Source organism: Branchiostoma lanceolatum, chromosome 3 (assembly GCF_035083965.1).
Source record: "Branchiostoma lanceolatum isolate klBraLanc5 chromosome 3, klBraLanc5.hap2, whole genome shotgun sequence".
NCBI lineage: Eukaryota > Metazoa > Chordata > Leptocardii > Amphioxiformes > Branchiostomatidae > Branchiostoma > Branchiostoma lanceolatum.
In genome coordinates this window covers 30,467,283-30,490,196 of record NC_089724.1, presented here as the reverse complement: position 1 = coordinate 30,490,196, position 22,914 = coordinate 30,467,283, and the positions used below count along the sequence as shown (strand labels likewise).

Below are 22,914 nucleotides of genomic sequence, written 5' to 3'. Positions count from 1 at the left end.
TACACCATAACAATACCAAAATTATAGGAGTGACTAATATTTACATACAATTTGGTGATCATGTGTACACCATACTTTTGGGAGGTTATGAAGAGCCAGGGAGGGCTAATGAGCACTTTTGATGAAATATTTAACATTTACACACGGCAAAAACACTTAGTCTTGTGGGGCTTTTGAGACAGTCGATTCAACCAGGCTCTGTCATGTGACATGAGACAGGCTATCACTAGCATATTACGACAGAAATATCAATCTGGCTTTAATTCTTTTTTTTGTATTCAGCACAAAAGTTGTTGTAACATTCAATTCAGACCCCTGTAGTGCCAAGTGACACACAGGCTTTATTGTTGTTTCTGTAGCAGGGTATATTTTTACAGTGAGGGGTTCCTAGCCCTGAAATGTACTCGATGCAAATGCACTCCTTGAATACGGGACCATTTTATGTCCCTACAGAAAGAGAGCCAAAACCAATGTCCTGCCCCTGGATTGAACCGGGGTCTCCTAATTAGCAACTAATTGTAACCAGGAGCTATAGGGACATCCCTAGAAATATCATGGACTTATCACAAAACAACAGAGCAAGACACATTGAAAATTTTATACATTTTAATTTATGTATCACTGCAAGATTCACAAATGAAAAAAAGGGAAGATCTACATGGAGAATGAAAGGCATGGGGAAAAGGGAACCACAGTTCTTGTTCTTAAGTTACTCCTAAAAGTGTACCAACTTTTACCACTAGTTTACCCTATTACCATGTAGTACAAAAGGACAGTCTAGATAATTCCCTTTCCCAAGAAAAGGTTATCTACCTTACAACTTTGGCTGCATGATTTTCAACTGAAAGCATCTGGTACTAGATAGAAACTTTCCCGTGCAGACCTAGTCGTGTGGACTTGCTATTATTCAGTGCATGTATAAGAACAGTGGATGAAATGGCTTTTTCTGCTTTCATTTACTGAAGAGCTGTCTCAAAAATACATCTACAAGGATTGGATTTAAATTTCACAACTAGTGCTTATTGTACAGCCACACTGTACAACATGAGACTAACAACAGACAACATGTACACAATCACATACAGCAATACATGAGGCAACAAAACGTCCTTAATTATCATATATGCAAAGTTGAGAACCTAACCAGGCGGCGATCGGCGACAGGTTTGGCTGGGACGGACAGACGTGGTCGCCTGGTACCATTTTCTCTTATTTGTTTATTAAGGTATTCCCAACACCTTCCTCCCTGGGGGTTTAAAACATATACATACTTTGTTGACAGTAGTATCAGAAAAATAACAAGGCTTATACATATTTACAGTTGTCTACTTATTAAGCACCTCTGTCCGTCAAAGCAAACGTGGCGTATCGCCGCCCGAGGGTCGCACTTAGTTTCGCATGTTGGTAAGTAGGTTTCCATTTATACAAGTCAAGAGTTTATAACAACAGTGTTTTTAAGTATTCTTGTGTAGCCACGGTGTCCTCTCGTGTTTTCCTTCGTCTGTCCCCTGACCAAATAGGTTTGTTTTTTCATGGAACACTGCAATAATGTCTCTACTACTCCTGCACACATTGGGGAGACCAAGTCTACACCTCCCCCTAGTCGACACAACCATCTTCACATCAGGAATCATGTGCTTTCCTCACTCCTCCACTGAATTTCACCTCAGCGTCCTGTAGGCAAGGGTGATAAGAAAAATTCCAAAGTTACAACATACTATTGTTCAAGAAGCAGTGGTTTAATGTTCACAGACCTCTTCACTGCAACCAGAAAGGCTTGTTCTGTCTTCCGCCCGCCTACCCTGTTGTTTCACACGTGAACTCAAAACTATCGTGAGCACTCCATTTACTAGTACTCCCTAACCTACAAATTTTAGGGCATTTACAGTATTTAGTTCTTCCATGTACCTTTACTCTTGGTCTTGCTCTCAAGTGTGTTTGGTGGGTGCAAACTTAAAGGCTAGGCAATCACAGTATATAGTTCTTCCATGTACCTTTACTTTTGGTCTTGCTCTCGGTGTGTTTGGTGGGTGTGGGTGCGATGGGGGCCTGCCCTGCACTCCCTGCCTGTGCGGCCGCCTTCTGTTTCAGCATGGTCCAGTCGAACGTGTAGTCATACTGGTGGTTGAGCGTGCGGAACAGGATCCGGAACAGCTGGCGCAGGTACATGTAGTCTGGCGCCTCCTCAAACCGCAGCCCTCGGCAATAGTTCAGGTACATCGCAAACTCTGCCGGGAAGCCCTACAGGACAGGTGAGGTTTGAAAACGTACTACGTCAACGGTCATTGTGTATAGAAAATTGAAGTAGCTATTTGGGTTCCAACTTTCTATTGGTTACAGGGTTGGGCAGCAGGGAGAAGGTTTAAAAGTGTCAAATTAGTTTTTTATGTCTTATTTTCAGACTACAAATACCGAGATATGATGAAAGCTCATAGCCATAGCCATACAGACATTTAGGTTACCATCCTATTACACTTTTAAACCATTGCTAAAATTCAGCAAACAAACGGCCACACCTGCAGCCTTCTTCGCAGGTCAAATTTTCAAGCAAAATATATTATGTTTTTCATTTTGTACGAAGAAAACCTGAAACATCACATCTTTCTAAAAGACATGAACAAAAAATGTTTTTGTTTCCTTCTCGTAGATGTCCACTGCTGACCACCGATGGTGACCACAGGACGGGCTGTTGATATTTTGGTGGACAGTTAATTGCATTGTCAGACAACTTACCCTGGAGCGAAGTAAAACGGGTACATCACTGGACTGCACCAAATTGCGAGGTCAAGTGAGGTCACGTAGTGTAGTGCACTTAGATCAACCTGCACTACCTTGAATTTTGCTGAACTGTGATTGGTTAAGCTGCCTAGGGCACTTTGCACCTGGTCTATATAAGACAGGACACATTGTACTTGCTCATTTGAGCCTAACCCATGGAGAAAACCACACACAAGGCGACACTAGTCTGGATGTGGGCTTGAATAAAGTTCTAAACGGAACATGCGGCTACAGAAGCATTTCTGAAGATACGGCGTGAGTATGACTGTACGGTTGGCTTGAGGTTGACCACTACTTTGCCTAGGAAGTTGCGCCAACTTTTGACAATTTTCCCTTTTGGTCACACCGACATGAGACACACAGGTAAAATATGTGACCTCTACAGACAAAATGGCTGTGCCTGTAAGGGCACATTTTCAGTTTCAGCTCCAAATCAGATACAAGATGCATTTTGCCGTGTTGCCACAGAATTATAAACCAACTTATTACAAATTGTAATACAATGATTAAAATTCAATAAAATGAGATTTTCAGTGATTGCACTGTTTTGCACCATTTTTCCAATTGCAAATTTTAAAAAGAATTGCACTATCAGATTACAAGTCGGTGCTGAATGGGAAATGTGTTTCTCAATTTAGCGCAGTCTAGTGAGATACTCGCTTTAGTGTTCTCAACTATGGATTGCAAGCAGAGATCCCGCCTCCCCCTCCAAGTGGTGAGAAGAGACTACCCACCTTACAGAGAGCTTCAAGTGGTGTGGTCATTTTCTTCACATGGAAAGCCATGGACAGACAAGGTTGTGTTTCAGACATCATCCAACACTTCAGGTTTCACAGACTTAACAAAACGGCACGTAAAATGGTTTCTCACACCTACCTTACATAGGACCTCCACCGGCGTCGACATTTTCTTCTCGCTAATTTTCTCGTACTTCTGCTTTTTGGTCGCGGCCTGTGTAGGAATGAGAGATATCGGAAAATGTTATTGAGATTCGTATGTTAACAGTATTGGTCCAATGAATGTATCTTAGCCTGCAGTTAATAAGCACTTCAGAACTTAAGTAGGTTACAAAACACACACACGTACAAGCGTATTTCAACATGCTAACATCATCTAAGTTCATTTCTTTATCATGCGTGAAACTAGGTTAGAAGGAAGGTAAACTTGACTTGTTAAAACTGAATAAACGGACAAAACTTGCGCCACAAACATGGCAGACGGATAGGCACAGTTCTATAGCTGCCCCAGTTACTGCTTTGGTTTATATTTCTTCAGTTGTCATTGTGTGTGTGTCTTAGTTTGCAAAACAGAACACATGCCTCCATGGGTCTTACACATGGCACGATATAGGAAGAAAAACAAAACAGAAACAACTCAACGATACTTAAAACACTTCGAAATGAAAGTTGTGATAACAAAACCCCATGTTGCTGTACTGTAGTGGAAATATCCATGTATTTTATTGCGGTAAGTAAAAAATATGGGGAAAAAGGCACTGGAGGTTGGGTACATTTGTTTGGGCCATGTCACTATGGGAAGAACATATTAACGGCCTCTACATACCTTCGATGCCGTCTAAGTTACTCACAGTACCCTAAGGACATTAAGGATTTAAAGATTGAGTCTGCAGGAATTCTGCCCATGTTTGTCTATCAGCACAAATCAATTGTAAACTGAACAGAGCCCGAGTTTAAAACCTTTTTCTGTATCTCAGAACGTAAACCATACTTCAGAGATTAGCGACCCGTAGACTGATGTCATCTTTGCCGTGGGAAAGTGGCACAATTTGCATAATCTAACATAACAGCACGCAGGGGTTTATGTAGGGAAAAATTGCAGGGTGGAGCACTGGAGGGAGAGGAGCGACAGAGCGGTAGAGATGGTGTGGAGGGGGGAGGGGTCCCCCTTCCATGGTAAGGAATCTTGATTTAAGTCTAAGGCTTCCATAGGGGCAAAATTACTTTCATATAGGTCACAGTTGAAGGCTCTAAGTAGCTGGTCAATCCAAACGTTATGCTTGTCAGACTCAGAGGATCTGCTTCCCAGGGTAAGGAGCATGTTCTTGACATGGGGGTGTAGCGTTCTCTTAATCAAGCAAAGAAAACCTGCAGCTGTGTTTCTGAGCCACCAACATTGATTTAAGGCATTTTTACTGATTTCTGCACAAATATTGCTCGTAAGCAACATAAATCGTAAGCAAGTAAAATACAGCAGACCCGATCTTTAAATACTGTATAGTGTGTAAAGATGAAGGCACCACATTAAGACAAGTGTAATACACAACTTATTCTGGGATATTTAAACCAACATAGCAGACATAGCTAAGCTACAGCAAGGAACAGGAGAGGGACAACTGATCACACACAGAATGCTAAGAAATAAATAATGAATGCAGACAGCTTCAGTGGGGGAAAACAGAAGAATATAACTCCTAATAGTCATGCCTTAAAGAACTTAAGTTATCAACTCAGGATTGATGCGTTCATTATCCCATCTTCCCTATCATAGAGTGGAACTCGTTGCCACCAAGTACAGTAGGGGCATCCTCATTCATTGTCCCTGGAAATTTTAAAATTCATAACTCCCTGAGACACTATTTCTTACATTCTAAAGGACAAAATTTGTGAAGCGTTCCCTCAATGAGTGTTCAGGCTTATTCTAAAGACAGGTTTTACAAAGGTCTACAAAGTGTCCCATGTTTTTTTCCAAGTAAGAAATACCCCTATGATGGTTGAAAGTCACAGAATAAGGGGTCAAAATCACAGCTTTTCTATGCCAGCTAAAATACTGAATATGTCAACTTTGAAAAGGCACCCCACACTAAATGTAAGTTGTACTCAAAAACCCCTTAGCACAAAGCATTGTATCTTAAATAAACGTTAAGGAAATGAAAGAATGTGATACTATTGAAGGGAGAACACAGTAAGATAAAAGTGTTGAAAGTATAAAACAGGGAGTGACGATGGCGTATTGGAGGGAAACATTGTTTTCTACAGCTCACAATGTAAACCCTGTGCAGTCAAGGCAACATGCTGAAACCCATCTATTCATTACACGTAGTCACACTACTAAGGGCTACTGTTATGCAAAGGCTGGTACACCCTTCAGGATGAATGCTCCGTCTTTAACAAACATTGTGACTTATTTCTTGAACTTCAGAATCTAAAGCAGGTATCTCACTGACTATGCGATTGCCAAACCGGCGCCAATTTGGCATCTGAAATTGCGACTTTTTTTTTAATTAAGAAAATTTGTAGAGGTCACATGCTTTAGCTCCACGTCTCACGTCAATGTGACCACAAGGAAAAATTGGAGGAAATTCACAAAGTTGGCATTTCCTAAGTACAATTTGGCACAGTCAGTAAGATACCCGCTTTAGTCAACCATTGGCAAACTTGCTTCATTTTTCATCACCTCTCATGTAAGGCTGATTTCTGTGGCAAATTTGATCATTTACTAAAAATATTACAATGATCACTTATGCACACTCTTTTTAACTGTAAGTCATAGGCAGCTCAGTAATTGATTGTTGTCCAAAATGTCCTTTTTTTTGGTGATATTTGAATTTGAACAATTGTGGTCATATGCCACATAGGCAAGAAATGTCGGAAACCGTACGCAAGGGTTACAAGGAATGGAACATCATGGGAAAATCTGTCTCTAGTCTGTAAAATGGCTACCTAACACACATCGGAGCACGGAGGTGGGAGCAGATTAACATCCGACCGGCCGTACCACCCATACCAGAGGGGAGAAGACAGCTAGTACAAGTACGCACAGCGCCTACCTTCAGGCCCTGCCATGGGAGGCTCGACCTGTTGAAGTACATAAGCACATAGCCCAGCGACTCCATGTCGTCACGGCGACTAGGAACAACAAAAACAAATGTTGATGTAGGTTAGACATCCAGGTTGACCATATTCTAAATACTGTAGTTCTGTTTTTGGCTTTTAACCTTTTTTTCTGTCCCACTCATTGATAGGGAGACCATGGTGTTCATTTTGAGCTTGCGAAAATACAATTCCATTATTTTCATGTCATGAAGTTCAGATGATTTTTGCCTCACTAAGAGCAGAACAAGTCAATACTAGAACATGAGATGTAACAGGAAAAAACATGGTTAAGTCACAGACTCATAATCATCATGTAGCTTCTAGTAACCCTCAAAATTCTACAGCATCCAAGCTTAGATTAAAACATCTCACTCACCTCTGCTCGATTCCAAGATGTGCGTTGATACTGGCGTATCGAGCCGTGCCAGTCAGGTTCTTGTCCTCTCGGTACGGTATGTGCTGTCTCGTTTTGCTATCTCTGTACTTCTTTGCAAGGCCAAAGTCTATCAGGAAAACCTGGAACAACAAGACAAGTATTACAGCATGCAATCACATTCAGTACCAGAAATAGAACAAGTGTAGAGAAAATGACAAAGACGTGACAAAACAATCAACTCAACATCATCACAAAATGACTCAAAAAGTAAATCAAAAGTCAGAGAGACAGCCAGGTGTTGTACATGTAAGCGTTCATGTGTCAAAAAAATTTTGATAATTTTCCAATCCTTGATGATTTTGAAGGTAGTTAGTTTGTATGAATGTTTGCCCTGTATCTGTCTGCTGTCATTTGTCTCAACTGCAGTAATCAGAGGGCATGCTAGGTGGGGTTACTTTGAGGAAGCCACAGTGCCAACCCAAAAAATATGGCTAGGGAACTCCCCACAATTCTGTATAATTGTGAAATCTTGGACCTGCACTCAATACAGTATATTTATATCTGATTCTCAGATGGAATGGTAATATCACATGCGTCTTAGAATACTGTAAGTTCATTCACTTTCGTTATGTTTTTATTTTGAGTAGGAGCTATAAGGAAGTTTTCGCAGTGTGTTACATATGCAGTAAAACAATTCTGTAGTAAAGTAACGGGTATGTGCTGTGTCATGGATTTGCAACTTGTGGTTACTGCGAAAAAACGTAGATCTAAAACCACTGCACAAGTTACAGGTCTATAGCTAAGTGCACCGTAGCACAGTGTGTTAAAACTCAACATCTAATATTGCACTCTACAGGTTTTCCTTTAAGTAGCAGCTTGATGGAAAACTGAAGAGCAACTCTATGTTGTTTAAGGAAGCAATGACAACACAACATTTAGCAAATTTTCTGAATATTGGCTAATGCACAGACCCTGACTGAGTCCTGGAAACTTAATACATATGTAGACCAGACATTTTTATAAAGTTCAACTAGGTATGCAGGAGGACCTATTACTATTAAATGATTTAATATTTAGAGAACAAAATCACTTTGGCCACAACCACAGATGTCATTATCATAATTCATATGACATGTCCTATAAATTGGTCACACTCACCAAAAACAAAAGTTCATTTTTATACAGTACAGAAACGTACTTACTTAGCTGAGAGAAAGCTTGATTGCTAACACAACAACTGTCCTAATGCAGTTCAGTAAAGCCCCGGTCACACTAAACTCACGTCGTACCTACGATGCACGTACGATGCATTTCCCGTACAACGCAGGTAAATCGCAGGTAAATCGTAGGTAAAATCAGCTATCGCAGAGCGTCGGGCAATGTTCAAAATTTCATCCAACGTCGTACGATTTTTATAGCCTCATATTTAGGCTTTATTGTGGCCTTTTTATCTAATGATGAGGTGAGGAATTCATAAATTTCGACCATGTTCTGATGGTTTCAGTTACCCTGATATATTGCCGATGCTGATGCAAAGTGTAACCATCATTAGACAATAGCAACCAGAAAACAGTGTGCCGGTAGAATAGCCTGCTTCCAAGTTTAGATTTTCTACGTGTCAGGTCCAGAACCAGGCGCATATAATTGCTTTATGTCTGTATACACCTGGGTTTATAATTAGATCATACCTCAGTCCTATCCTGTCTCTTTTTTCAGTTTCAGTCTTTGTTTGACGTTTTATGCCTATTATGTGCTTTCTTTTTGATGGACAAAACAACTGGCCTGTCATACTCTTTCTCTGGGCCATCCGCAAACTGTTCTCTTGGCAAAATAAAAGTAGAGACAGGATAGGACTGAGGTCTGATATAATTATGAACCCACGTGTGTATAGCCATGAAACAATCGTATGCATCACCTGCGCGCGATACTTGATCTGACACGTGGAAAATCATAGCCTTGAAAGCAGGCTCTTCAGCGGGCACGCTGTACAACGGTTGCCACTGTGCTCTGGTGGCTGCACTTTTCAACAACATCGGCAATATCAGGGAAACTGAAACCATCAGAAAACGATCGAAATGTATACATTTTTCACCTCATTGGTATAAAAAGAAGGCCGTAGTGAAGTCTGTATTGGGGGCAATAAAAATCGTACGGCGACGGAGGGAAAATTTCTTCAAAATCATCTTTAGCTGTATTTTTCGACGTAGGACGCTCGGCGATGGCTACTTTTACGTGCGATTTACCTGCGATTTACCTGCGATTGACCTAGGTACACTAAAAAAACCATCGTACCATGTACCTACGTTATATGTGACCACTACTTTGTATGTGTTAACTATTGCACCCGGTTTTTCCCAAACGTACGACGTACGGCGCTGTCATGACGGAAGAAACCCCATCGCAGGTACGACGTGAGTTTAGTGTGACCATAGCTTTACAACTGGCGTCAACCTATCAAATGTAACATTCAATTAACAGCTTACAGATCTAACATCATCCTATTTCTGAGCTTGAAACTCACTTTTGGGAATAGGTGCACTAGTGTTCCTAACCTGATTGCCCAAAATCTAGGTTACTAGAAAATTTTGGGTGCACAACATATGATAAAAGTAGAATGTCAGCAAAACGAGAAGAGAGGAGAAAGAGCGCTCTTGTCCTGATTCAAAGTTGCAGACAAACTCTGGAAGCGCTCAATGTTGAAATGCGATGCTGACACAGCTTCAAGCTTTGAAAAATTGCAACAAACCCAAACTTCAAAATTTTGAACAAGTGATACAACAAGTGTTTCATTATTTTTTGACAGTTGTCAAGAATATTCTGTTCACTAGTGTATAATAGTGTATCTAACGTTACATGTAATACTACAGAAATATCTAGCTGCACTGGTGCACCCAGTCAAAACGTAGGTGCACAGCTCCAATTTCACAAAAGTGCATATACAGTCACCCATACCAGTATTTCGAGCCCTGCAAATTTAGAAAGAAAGAAAATTTCAAGATAGGCACACTGCATGCATAATAAGACTACGTTTCTAAAAAATGGCACAGTCAGTGGCTTCCCAACAACACAGCTGACAAATGTGGGCTGAAAGTAAAAATAAAAAACGGCGTGAGTGGACCCATTCAGGATAATTGGCTGTGGCCCTCCTCTCAAGCAAAGCTGAAGTTTGCCAAAGCGAGGGAGAAAAACCTCTTCCCTTATATGTACAAGTGATGGGAATGCACACCCGGCAATGTTAACTGTATAGGATCAGTGGGAAGTTCAGTAGGAAGAAATGTGGTGATGTCAAGGTTTGCTGGGACTGAGGATAGGAGAGGGAAGGTCTTCCAAAACAGAACAGCACACCCAAACACACCCAAAATGTTCCTATTCTCCATTGGAGAGGCTATATTGTTGTCAAACTGTGGGGATAGGTTTTGCTGTCCATTTCTGTAAACTCAATTTGACATTGATTTTGCTTGAGAAAACAGCTTTGATATTTTGATAAAACAACAATTTGGTATAAGACTTTGTAACAGTTTGTTAGTAACTGTTCCAGTACAGGGGTACAGGGTAAGTATTCATACCAATTAAACAGATTCATACCAGTTTTACGAAATACATCAGAGATTTATGGATTTCATACAATCTGCTACAAAGACACATACACATTTTCAAAATTCATACAATCTTGTACGAATTGCGTAAATTTCATATGTTTCTTAGTAGGGGATTGTATGAATGCCATAAAATTTGTATGTTTTAGTAGCGGATCACATGAATTCAGTAAAATAAATATGAATACTTAGTCACCCCTGCAGTATTTTCTTAAAAAACAAACAGGTTTTTCTTTCTTTCAAGGAAAGGATTTGAGAAATGAGTCTTGCCAAAGTAAACCCTGGGTATGCTTTATTGTTATAATTTGTTCTGGTTTACGATTCAAACAAGACCAAAAAAGTGTTCCTGAGGGCACAGTCCTGTGGCCAACCATAGATCTTTTTTTTTTCACTTGAACAAACCAACAAAGAAGAATTTTCAGTCAACATTATAAGTTTCTCCAAGAAGCTTTCCAGCGATGGTTTGGGAGGAATGCCAACAACTTGAGCCTTGCGAGCTGTTGGAGGGCCACAACTGTGTAAAATTACCTTTTGAGCATTTTGGGCATGTCTTTGCCTCACCTTGTTACAGTGGCGGCCGATGCCCATGAGGAAGTTGTCAGGTTTGATGTCTCTGTGGATGAAGTTCTTGTTGTGTACATACTCGATACGACCTATCATCTGCAGGGGGGGGGGGGGACAAAAGAGAGACACCGTGGTGACAATACTGAAAACAAAACAGGTTTTGCTATCTCAAACCTGTAAATACCTCAAGCATTCTTTAAAAAGTCGTATCGTAATTAACTCAAAGTTTGGAGACAACTCTGTGAAATACCTTAGCCTCCTTCTTGGAGTGGCACCTTAATTTTTTTTTTTTTGGGGGGGGGGGGGCTGATACACAATTTTTTCCCTTGTAAAAAAAAATCAAGTACATGTATCAGCACTCCCACCCACCAAAAAAACGTGGCCACTCCAAGAAGTCTGCGAAGGAGGCTAGAAATGCCTAAAGTTTGTGCAAATGTCTTGCTATATCTTGTCTCGTTAATTGTTTATCGATTGACTTGAGGAATCATGATGACATAGGCTACTCTGTACTCAAGCCAGAATCCTAGCTGTTCATAAAAGCCACATTTTCCCATTCACCACATTAACTCCTTACTAAAATCGCACCAAATTTCATCAAGCCTAAACACAACTCTTACACTTATTAGCATTATATTAAAATAAGTAGCATATGAAAAATATATAACTACACAGACAACTGAAAGAGACACAAACAAATTAAATAGATAAAAACAAAAGAAATGAAATAGGTGAACAAAAACAATACCGTTAATGAACTGTCATGTTTGATTACTGACAGGAAACTGTACTCACTTCATGCCTACTGTGTATCTAGATAACATCAACATTAATAGACACATCAAAAACCATCTATGGTAAAAGGTGTGCTCACCTGGTCAGCTAACATGAGAACGGTCTTCATTGTGAAGCGCCGTGAGCAGAAGTTGAAGAGATCCTCCAGACTGGGCCCCAGCAGGTCCATAACCAGTACATTGTAGTCCCTCTCCTGGCCATACCATCTGCAACAACAACAAGGGAAACATGTTCTTCACACCTTGTTGTCTCAAGACAATGGACTTTGATTGTTAAAAAAAGTGAAAGTGATCTTGGACCAACATTTGCTGGTGAAGCCTTGAGCGCTCGGAATCGTAAACATGATGTATGTGCCACCCCCACCCCCATACAAAATTTCCACCCCTCAAAAATCAAGCTGAAACCCTTTTGTATTTTTTTTTACAAGTAGAGATGTCATTAAACTTAGCTTACTCTTCAGCAAAATTTACAGATAGAACCCTGCCTCTTCACCCCCTATTATAAGTACCACATCATGTCCTCTATTCTATCAAGACCTACTCGCTCAGAGTTGAGATGGCAGGTACATTAACTTGTCCTCTTCAAAGTAGGATGACATTTTCTGCTATTCAGACCAACATCCATCACACATTAAGTATCTCTTACCCAAATAAGGATACCATAACTGTACATGACGTAACTGTGAATTTTGTGTCCTTGTTTTGCAGACAGAATACCACATTATATAGGTTACATTTTGGTAAACCTGTGCACATTATGTTGTGTCTAATATCAAGCATAACAAGCATATCTGTATCTGTTTCTGTGTAGCTACAATGTCTACCCTTCAGCATAACACACCAGCTTCATGGGCACATGGCACAGCAGCTGGTCATATTACACTGAACGACCTGTCACACCTAACAACAGCACCTCACATCTCTGCTGTTTTATGCGTCACAGAACACTGATTACCCCACCATCATGTACATTATTCATGAATGGGAGGGGTACAAAAAACAGCTAGCTATACACAATGTTGGCAATTAACACATTTCATGACAATACTTCAAAGCCTTTGTTCACACACCCATTACCAAAAGGGCCTTTGATTCAAAGCAGTATCATTCTGTAAAAAAATCATTTTTTTCTGGAATTGTAGGCTAGCATCTAGCTTCAATATTTCTCAAAGAACCTATTTTGCTGCCAAGCAATTTTTTTCATAAAGCTTGGGTGGCTATGACGCAAGAGCACCCTTGAAGCATTGTCCGCCCTTCATCAATTACAACACAATGACGCACCCTTGTCCCTGGGGGCACTTAGATAAAAGCCTCATGTTGTCATTCTGTACATGTATAACTGGCACATAAAAACTGGTAACACCTGTACTAGACCCAACCCAGGCCTCACAATCTGCATTGTTTCGCATATGCTACATTCCTTCATCATACATGCAGGTGAACACACAATGGCACCAACCAATCATCTATCTCAAATAGTCCAGTATACAGAGATACTGCAAATGCTTTGTAGGGATTCAATTTCGCCACAGGCAGAAAATGGAGTGTTAGCGGTGGTTTTTAGCTCCTGGTTAAGGGCAGACAAAAGGCATTTTTGCGGTGGTCTTAAGTTCATGGTGAAAAGTTAGCACAGAAAAGGTTACCACGAAAACTGTGAATATCATTTTACCTTGTAACATTCCCATTATCATGGTGGCAACATAAGAAATAATATAGAACACAAACTAGCCCAAATCAGTTTCAAATGTGTTAACTTTTATGGACTATATTTCTACCCTTTGGTTGCCGTGATGAAATCGTAAGAATATGCTGAACAAAGAAAATCTTCCAGCACACTGGTATTATGACTCAATTTTCCCATGTGAATTTTCTCACAGCAAAGGGTCAACTACAGTATATAGTTATCTGAATATAGCCCACCAGAGCAAAGGCCAGGCTTTCATTATATCCGATCCATTTCACCTGTATAGGACACTCCTGCACCTATTGTATGTGTCATTCCAGTTGTGCAGGCTACTTCACATCACATCAGAGATTCTCAGAAGACAAAGCTAGCAAAGTTTGACACGCCTTTATTATGGCCAAGAAAAATTACAGTTGTGTTTCTGATTCGGACCCTAAAAAAATTAGGTGCGGTAGGTTGGCACTTTTATTTTTCCATTGTACAAACATAATTTTCTATTATGAGAACATGTTGGAAAACGATTTACAGACACGATTTTCATTTCTCAGACGTTAGACAGAAATTTTTTTTAACGATTTTTGTAACTTTTTGTTTGCGCAGTATTGTGTCATAGTCTTTATAGACTGACTGACTATACAAGGCGAAAATGGAGTGTTTATGGTGGTTTTAAGCTTGCCGCAGCACTATAGTCACATACTGCTACAATATTGGACAAAAATGTTCGCGGTGGTTTTAAATTTGTGGTGAAACGGTACCCACGAAAACCGCAAACATAAAACTACCGCAAACATTTCTGTATTTACAGTCTGTAAAGTAAGAATGTATCAGTGGTTTTTAATTCCCGGGTAAAAACGAGGTGGCATCGGTGCAGAAGACAAAAGCAATTTTGCGTTTTAAGTTTGCGTTGAACAGCTTACCATAGAAAACGTGAACATTAAACCATGGCAAAAATTTGAACATTTACTGTGTACCTGAGCCACTGCCTACCTCCTGAAGGTCACAAAGAACGCCCGAAGGTCGCTATACAACACGGCACACCTCAGTGTTGGGTGTTGGATTGTCCATGGGCTCGGTTTGTTTACCTACAAACTAAATAAACAAAGCCAGCGCTTGACCCTTCCTGATAACAACAGACTGGCTGCAACCAGAGAACAGGGGCTATTTACATAACTTGTGTTGCATTGGACACACAGGCATCAACATTTCTACAGGTATCGTTTAGAAAAAACACAGGCTTCCTTCTTAGACAATGGCTACCTAGTCCTCCAAAATTCCAAAGGTTATGTTTCTTCTTACGCCCTCTTTAGGCTGACGACGATTGAATAGTCGTGCAACTGTTATCAACAAGACATCTCTGGGGACAGTATAAAGAGGATCAAAGTAGTCGCTCAAAGGTAATCCTCAAATCGCCATCACAACCACCTCGGAACTGGTCGTGCGACCCTTCAGCAGGGGGGACTCACGTGGTTGTTCTTTCCTCGTTTAAAGAAGAACCTTCTCCGGCAACGGACGTGGGTGATATGTTAATAAGCCTGCAACGTGCTGTTTCCTATCCAGGAAGCAAAATTTGTATCGTTTTCTTTGTAAATATGCATGCTGTCAGCAATAGAAACATATTTTTCTTATCCGAATCCGCTTATTCCGGCGCGGCGCCTTCCACCACTGGCATACGCTAGTATGCCCCTATTCCTCAATCCCCGTGACATGCCCGGCGGCGGCCATGAACATTGGGTTCAACCCCAGGTATTGCCCGTCTCTGTACAGGCCTCAATCTCTTTCTTTGTTAACCATGTTACTGAGCGTCTCATCTGCAGGGCAACAGTTGTTGCAAACAGGAAAAACTTCATCATTTTTGCATGATGAAAAAAAGCGGTTCTCCCACCATTTTGAATTTACGTGCAAGAGGCCACTGTGTTCTTTTCTATATTCATACATGTACACTAGCATATTTCTGACATTTAAAGTGACATGAAAAATGGTAAAACCTTTTTTGTATCCTTTGCTTAGAATTTTTCAGCTAGCATTTAGAATTTAAGCTTTAACCTCTGAAGAGAGGCAGTAAGTTTGAAAGTAGGTTTTGCAGAAATTCTACCTCATTCTATTAATCATAATATTCTGTGCACCTACGTTTTAAGGTTAGGTGAACCAGTGCAATATGCTATTAGTGATGGTGCTCACATTCACACAGATTTCCTAGAAGCACTGAAATAGAACATGCCTTGGTGACAGCTCAGCAGCTGCCCTGGACACTTTTACTTTGTGGTCCCATTTTTCAGACAAGGACATCTCACATGTTCACGGATGGACCCCACATATTTTTTGTAAGTACGGTGGGATCTTTAACGTGTAGCTCTCCTCAAATACGGGACCTTGTAGCGGTGGCAGCCACCACGAAAACCGTGATTAAAAGACGGTACATCAGCTGTACTCAAACATTCATCATATATTATATCTTAAACACCATGACTTGCAGCTATGCCTGGGGATTACTTGATTTCTCATTAAGCAGTATCATTAGTATTAACACCAGCAGCTGAGACCAGCAGCCATTATTGACTGCATCACCCATGTCCAGGTTTCACAAACTACCCTGGGACCAAGCTGGTAATTAAACATGCTTACAGGGACAGAGAGTGAGAAATAATCATCAGTCCAGAGGCCAAACTTACATGTGGGCCCACTTTAACACTGTTTTTCCCGATATCCCGAAGTCCACCAATATCGGGACAGCTTTATTCACACAGCCTGCAAGTATCACAGAACACCCGTGGCGCTTGGATTGCAGTCGAGGCCCACCATGACACAGTAATGCATTTATTTAATATGACTTAATTTCGTGGTAGGGAGAAAATTACTGTTCTCAATCACAGGGTTTTTAGTTTGCGGTCAAAACATGCTGGTAGGTGATCAGAAGACAGAATAAGCATTTCTGCAGGTTTTTTTAGTTTGCAGTGAAGAAATTACCGTGAAAACTGTGAACTTACATTGCATTTACAGTAAATTTTTGTTTCTAGGTTAAGTCTGATTCCTATAGTGCACTCAATGACATTTGTCAACCAGTCAGGATCACAGAAGGATATAGGAGATAGGTGATCACAGGAATGGGTGAAGTTCTCACCACAAATAAACCTGTGGTAAACCATTGTAACAACATCCAAATAAAGGGGTTAGTGCCAGTCTGAGTGTAGACACTGTTTTCATATACAGGAAACTATTACCTACAGCCAATACTGTAAATGTTTTTTTTTGTGGTAAAAATTTTTGGTGGTAACCTTTAATGTTCCTCTTCACTACAAACTTTCAACCACCGCACAAATGCTTGTTCTGTATTCTGCCCTCCTTGAATCAACCGTGAACTAAAAACCACCACGAATACCACCATTTTCTCCCTAGCATGAAATTAAATTCCTGCGAACTTAAAGGCATTCACATTATTCTATGATGTTTGCCATCATTATAAAAAAAAACTACATGAAGTTCTGAATTACAAAATGTCCATATCTGTCCACAAACCATGTTCATGTTATTCATGGTGGTTGTTGTTTTCTGTGCATAAATAATTGGATAAACAAACTCTATGAGTATGGGTCGTCCGGAGGGGATATCCTCCAGACAACTCAGTTCACCTGTCAGTTACCAAAAATACCAGACACTTCAGACTATGTACATCTTAGGTATTTAGAGATGCGATCTGGCAAAATCATCAATTCTACTGGTAGAGATCCACCGAGACTTCTATCAGCATGCTAGGATTCGGAACGCGTTCGGCGTCTCCTATTCATGAATCCAAAACTACAACAAGTCATTCTATTGCTTTAAAGTGTAATGAATCAAAGTGGAAATTTCTGGCTGTCTTTTACCTGTCTTTTACACACTTAAGTAGCCATTTGGCACTCTATTCTCCATCAGTTACAGAGTTAGGCAGCAGGCAGAAGGTTAATGGAGTATCTTTGAATCTACAGACTCCAATAGGGATCTCTATGGACAGAATCACAGGGTGCAATCTCTACCTAGATATATCATATATATACATATACTGCTGAAATAGAATGGAAATTAAAATACATACATAAACACACACACACATCACATGACATCATTGTCATACAAATGTTTTGTGACAGGGGACCTCCATTGTCTTGCATGTGGTTATCGAATATTCTATATACACCTGATTTGTCACAGATCTGAAAATGCATAATTCAAAATATGTGGGTCAGGGCTACGCCCCTCTTATACCAGAGAATGGCATGCACGGCAACCAAAGATGCAAATGAGTAATGTGAAAACGACTGAGACAGCTGTGCATGCTGTAATCCCCATAATTTATTGTCGAAGACTACCATCATTACTTCCTTGCTCAGTTGTTAAGTAAAATTGTCTGGTCAAAAAAAAAAAACTGTTAGTTTATTGATGTGCATAAATGTTCATATCATATTACTTCATACCATAATTTAATTGTAATAGGTCCAAGATGATCAGATGTATTTCATACAGGGCTGTCTCCAGCTTTAAATATTTTTCCTTTCTACTTATTGTTGGGGAACCCATGTTGTTAATTGTTGCTGTTAAAACAAATCTGTCATTTAAGCTAACTGAAATACAATTTCATCAGTTTCATGTCACTAATTTTAGATTTTTTTATGAAAGGGGTGAAATTTTTGTCCATCCCAACAAGCAAATTTCCTGGCGACAGCCTTGATTTCATACAACATATCGACTTCTGCGGATTTCAATGTTTTCAGGCACCTAAACTACATCTATTTGAAGATTTTTTGTGAGAAATACTGAGTTATTTTGGTCTTTCATAAAAAAATTGTTGCAATACATAATCGGTACCCAACAAGTACAATAAACTGTTCGAACTTGAGTTTTGAGGTTCAAATCATTCAGAGCTGAAAATACCTCCTCCATATACAGATTAGCACAGGTAAAATCAGAGATATGCTGGGATTATTTACAAGTATACCTGCATCTAACCTGTACTATGCATATAATTATAAGACCTATGTATATACACAAATACTTAGTGTTCATACCAGGATCCGCAAATTGGGAATCACTGGGGCAAGGGATAGATCCTGATTTGCGAATCCTAGTATGAACAAGGTTTCAATCCAAAGTTTAACTATTCTGAGCCCTGAAATTGTTTTGGAGCACGATGACATCTATGGTAGCCTGGGTCTCAATTACCAAAACAGTTTACAGGGATGTGACACAAACAAACAAACAAACAATGGGCATGACTACCAGGCACTGTCCCCTAGTGTGGTAGTGGTAGGACAGGTGTCCCCCTTTCCTAGTCAGTGCCCAAAATGACCAAATACAACATACAATTTTACCAGTGGGCCTCTTACTAGTGCCAAGGACATATTTTAGTGGAAGTACTGCAAAATAAGGTGACATAAACACAGCTAAGCTTTACATCTACTTAGCAAATATATGGAAATAACAAAACATGCGTAACTTTTCTTGAAATACCTCTATTCTAACAAAGATTTAGCCTACGCTATGCCACAAACAAGTTTAAACAAAAAACAAAAAGTAGTCACAAGTATGGTATAAAAAATTCATGATCCTGCATTTCAACATTTGGGTTCACATAATATCAATATTTGAATCAAGCATAACTTTTTACATCTTTCTTCCCAAACCAAGGCATCAAAACAAACAGAATGTTCATTCATAATTTTCTAAAATAATTCCAGCTCAATTCTAACAAAAATATCATATCTGCATTTATGTGTTTAACCATGCAAACAAACACGTAGTACCGTAGTGTAACATGTAATCAAATTTATGAAAAGGAAATATTTTTGCAGAAATACAATTCTTTCTTTACAAATCAACGTTTTCTTCCTGGCCCTAGTACTTGATTATGGCTTGTCTTAAGCCGACGACAAAAGACTGTCCTGTTATGAGTAATAGTTAAATATTCTAGCCCCACCCAATATATTCAGGCCATACAAAAAACCTGGTTGGCAACAGACTACACAAGACTACGTCACTCACACTGCCCCAAGGTTTTCCGTATAGACCCCCAGGAAATGGGACTTAGCAAAAATCAATATCAGAAAAACCTGATTTTTCAATCTCTAGATGTCCAGGGGTTTATGTTTGTATAATATCAGATAAAAATCTGGGAAAAAATAGCGATAAGTTGTTTCATAAATATGTGGGAATCCACTTTCACAACTGCACGCCATTGCTGTAGCGAGCTGCACCATTTTCAGTTCCAATTGTTTTAACCGTCCAAAATGACCAACAGTGTCAACATTCCACACAGAAAAACATTCATCAACATCTAAGGCATCGTCTGAGTGAGAAATTCCGGACGATGTTTAAAGTGATAACTCGGGAAAATATAATATCGAACAAAGGAACTACTCACCTAATGTGAGGGATCCCGACTCCTCCCTGTAAGATTTTGTACAGTTTGCTCTCGTATAAGAGCTGTGGATGTCGGGCCTTCTGTGACTCTAACTTAACTGCTACCTCCTGAAACACAAAATGGAAGAGTTGAAGACCTTTCTGGCACGCCAGAACCGGTAGTTTGAACGGATTTTCGGCTGATATTCCCCAGGGCAAAGAGGCAGAAAACTGAGCTGGCGAGAGGAGAGCCCCACCTCGCCATTTGTTATGTTGATTCCTAGGTAGATGTCCCCGAACGATCCGCTGCCGATTTTCCGTACGAGTCTGTATTTTCCAGCTCCCACATGGAACTCTGCTTTCGAGCCACTGGCGCTCGCCATTCTGTCCCTTCGTTCCGAGCCAAATTTGAGCGAATTTAGGCAGAAATGGTGCAGAAATGTTGGCGTCCTTTCTACGTGGGGTTCATCTTGGCGACGATGTCCAGCAAACAGAGACCGCGCGAGGCATGTCGGGACAAAGACATCATACGGCACCCACAAATCTGCCTGATGATTTCAGACAAGTTGCAGACAGTGAAGTGAGATCAAAGCCTTTTAATGTTAAAAAAAACAAACGTTATTGTCCAAGTGTGAAAAATAATAACATTTGTCTGCATTTATCTGTGCCGATGATAAAACACCAATCAGGTGGCAACATTTCTGTACACTATGTTTCAAAGTTTGTGAAAAGATGATATTTGAAAGGTGATAACGTTACGTTTGTTAACATAGACAATATCAATGATTTCCCTTTCCTGATTTAATGTGACAACAGATGCTCAAGTCCTTCGACATTATATATAGCTCAGATTGTAGGAAAATTAAGTGCAATAAATTCACAATCGTTGATAAAGAATAATGTTTAAAATAGCTATTTACTAAACTTGGCTGTCTATTGTAAAAATTGTATTATGACTATGATCATTCTGTTAAACTCGAATCAAACTATTACTAGATACCATCATTAGCTTCCTCTGTAAACAGTTTGGTGATGTAACGTTATACAAAGGCTGTCTGTAGGTTTGTTGTGGAGTGAATCATGCATATAAATACCCACCTATGGGGTCCTGTACCTTTACCTGTCTCCACTGGTTACTGCCTGTCAAGCGTGTTAGCTGCCAGCTCAACCTCCTTACAACCACCTGCCGACATCTCAAGACATATCTTACAAATCTGCAAATCAACGATTTTGTTCAAACAGCATGAAGAGTAGAAGTACAACTGTATACACTTTGCAAGACAACTATCAGATCCTATCACACAAAAAGCTAAACATTAGTTTGTTGGTTAAACTTGTTTGAATATTGCAACTTAAGAGCGCCAGGATGTGAGTTGGAAGATGGTGTAACCTAAGACTGGAAAGAGAGGAAGGTTGGCTTGGTCCGGGTCCAAAGTTGTTCCCACAGGGAAATGCACAACCTTAGACAGAGAAACTAGGACTGAATTAATGAGAACTCAATGAATAAAACAAGAAATTCATAAATACTATTTCACATAGGTTCAATTTCCTGTATTACATGCATCCATAAAGTAGTAAAAACTGGCAATGCGTGAAGCCATCAAACTCAGCGTTGTATTGAAATTGAAATTTGTATGTACTTGTTGCAATACCATATTTTGCTTCAGCACTAAGTTGTTATCTTAGTATTGCAAACTTGAATATGTGAATGACATAAGATCAAAAAATGTTTGCACTGGAGATAACTTTTAATCCAGATTAAAAACTGCAGCAGAAATACACAATTGTACAAGTCTTTAATGGTCGAAAAAGTCATTTCACAATGTTCACAAGTTGCCAGATCAGTGTATTGGATCAGCTTGTTCTGATAACATTAGTAAATTGTTAATATTTTACAATTTTATATTGTTACAAAGTGTCACACAATTCATTAGGTCCTAAGATGGTATCATAGCAAAGTTTCCATTAGAAAAAGTTAACATATTCCATTTCACCTCCATATACATATTCATGTGTATGGGCATAAACTGTTAATTAACCCAGGAAACCTCCATTGCCCCATCGGATCCCTGATAGTTAGTTAATACCCTACCACCATCAACAGAGCAGCTTTTTGTAAGACTTGCCAAACTTCTGCCTAAAGGTGTTTATGACACCAAAATAAAACGTTTTTGCATTATCTCTTACAAAATTGTTTGTTTGTATTACATACATGGTAAACTACCTCATGGCATAACACACCAGGTTTGTACTGGAAAGTACAAGTTGCCGGAGGCTATTACTGAGGGCGAACCCATGTGCTGCCATAGGACTGTAGGTTTTGAACCACTCTTTTCGATAAGTGCAGTGGGGAAGGACCCTACTCTTTTCGATAAGTGCAGTGGGTTCTTTAACACGCTCGAGGTGTAGCTCTCTTCAAACACGGGACTTCCATTTAACGTCCTATCCGAGGGACGTCCCTAACCGAAGCTAGGTACTCATTTACACCTGAGTGAAGTGAGGAAGTTAAGTGCCTTTCCGAAGGGCACAACATATTTGGTATGTCGGTATATGTATCTCGAAATGATTAAATTTTGGGCCAGCTAATTTGCATAATTAATGAGGAAAGTTTTAAAATCTGCTATATTGTATGATTAAAACTCTCATGCATGTGACACCTAACAGTTGTCAGTTGCCAAACTGGGGCAAATATTCACCTGCTGGAAAGCCAGTCCCCAGGGGCCCTACAGCTAGTGGTCAAAACACAGGGATTGATAAGCTACATGTACTGATTCGGAACATGTATACAACTTGTTTTTGATATGTGGGTAGCTTAAGTGATGCTTGATATAAAGAAACGGTTATCATGCAAATAAAAATGTAATTTGCATAATCAATGTTGAAATTTTATAAAACCAATCCATTCAATGATAAGACTTAATAA

At 39.8% G+C, this 22,914-nt stretch overlaps 1 protein-coding gene across 4 annotated transcripts; it reads right to left on the bottom strand.

Annotated features, from left to right (window-relative positions):
* Window positions 1-588: 588 nt before the first annotated feature.
* Window positions 589-20,518, bottom strand: LOC136431380 (casein kinase I). Of its 4 annotated transcripts, none has more exons than XM_066422730.1 (9): window positions 20,249-20,518; window positions 20,014-20,120; window positions 12,019-12,145; window positions 11,112-11,243; window positions 6,988-7,127; window positions 6,557-6,644; window positions 3,655-3,729; window positions 1,995-2,241; window positions 589-1,674 (listed from the first exon to the last, which is right to left on the bottom strand). In XM_066422730.1, exons 1-9 carry the CDS (start codon window positions 20,372-20,374, stop codon window positions 1,667-1,669), a joined length of 1,050 nt encoding a protein of 349 aa, XP_066278827.1. In that variant the 5' UTR covers window positions 20,375-20,518; the 3' UTR covers window positions 589-1,666. The 4 variants fall into 4 exon arrangements, with proteins under 4 accessions (XP_066278827.1, XP_066278828.1, XP_066278829.1 ...); XM_066422731.1 differs by having other exon boundaries at window positions 6,566-6,644; window positions 20,249-20,516; XM_066422732.1 differs by having other exon boundaries at window positions 11,145-11,243; window positions 20,249-20,516.
* Between the last annotated feature and the right edge of the window lie 2,396 nt (window positions 20,519-22,914).

Coding starts and splice junctions, on each gene's coding strand:
- LOC136431380 (XM_066422730.1), bottom strand. CDS start 20,374: ATGGCGAGCGCCAGTGGCTCGAAAGCAGAGTTCCATGTGGGAGCTGGA. Junction 12,146..20,013: donor GTCGGGATCCCTCACATTAG/GTGAGTAGTTCC, acceptor TTGTTGTTGCAG/ATGGTATGGCCAGGAGAGGG. Junction 7,128..11,111: donor ATGCCCAAAATGCTCAAAAG/GTAATTTTACAC, acceptor TTGTTGTTCCAG/GTTTTCCTGATAGACTTTGG.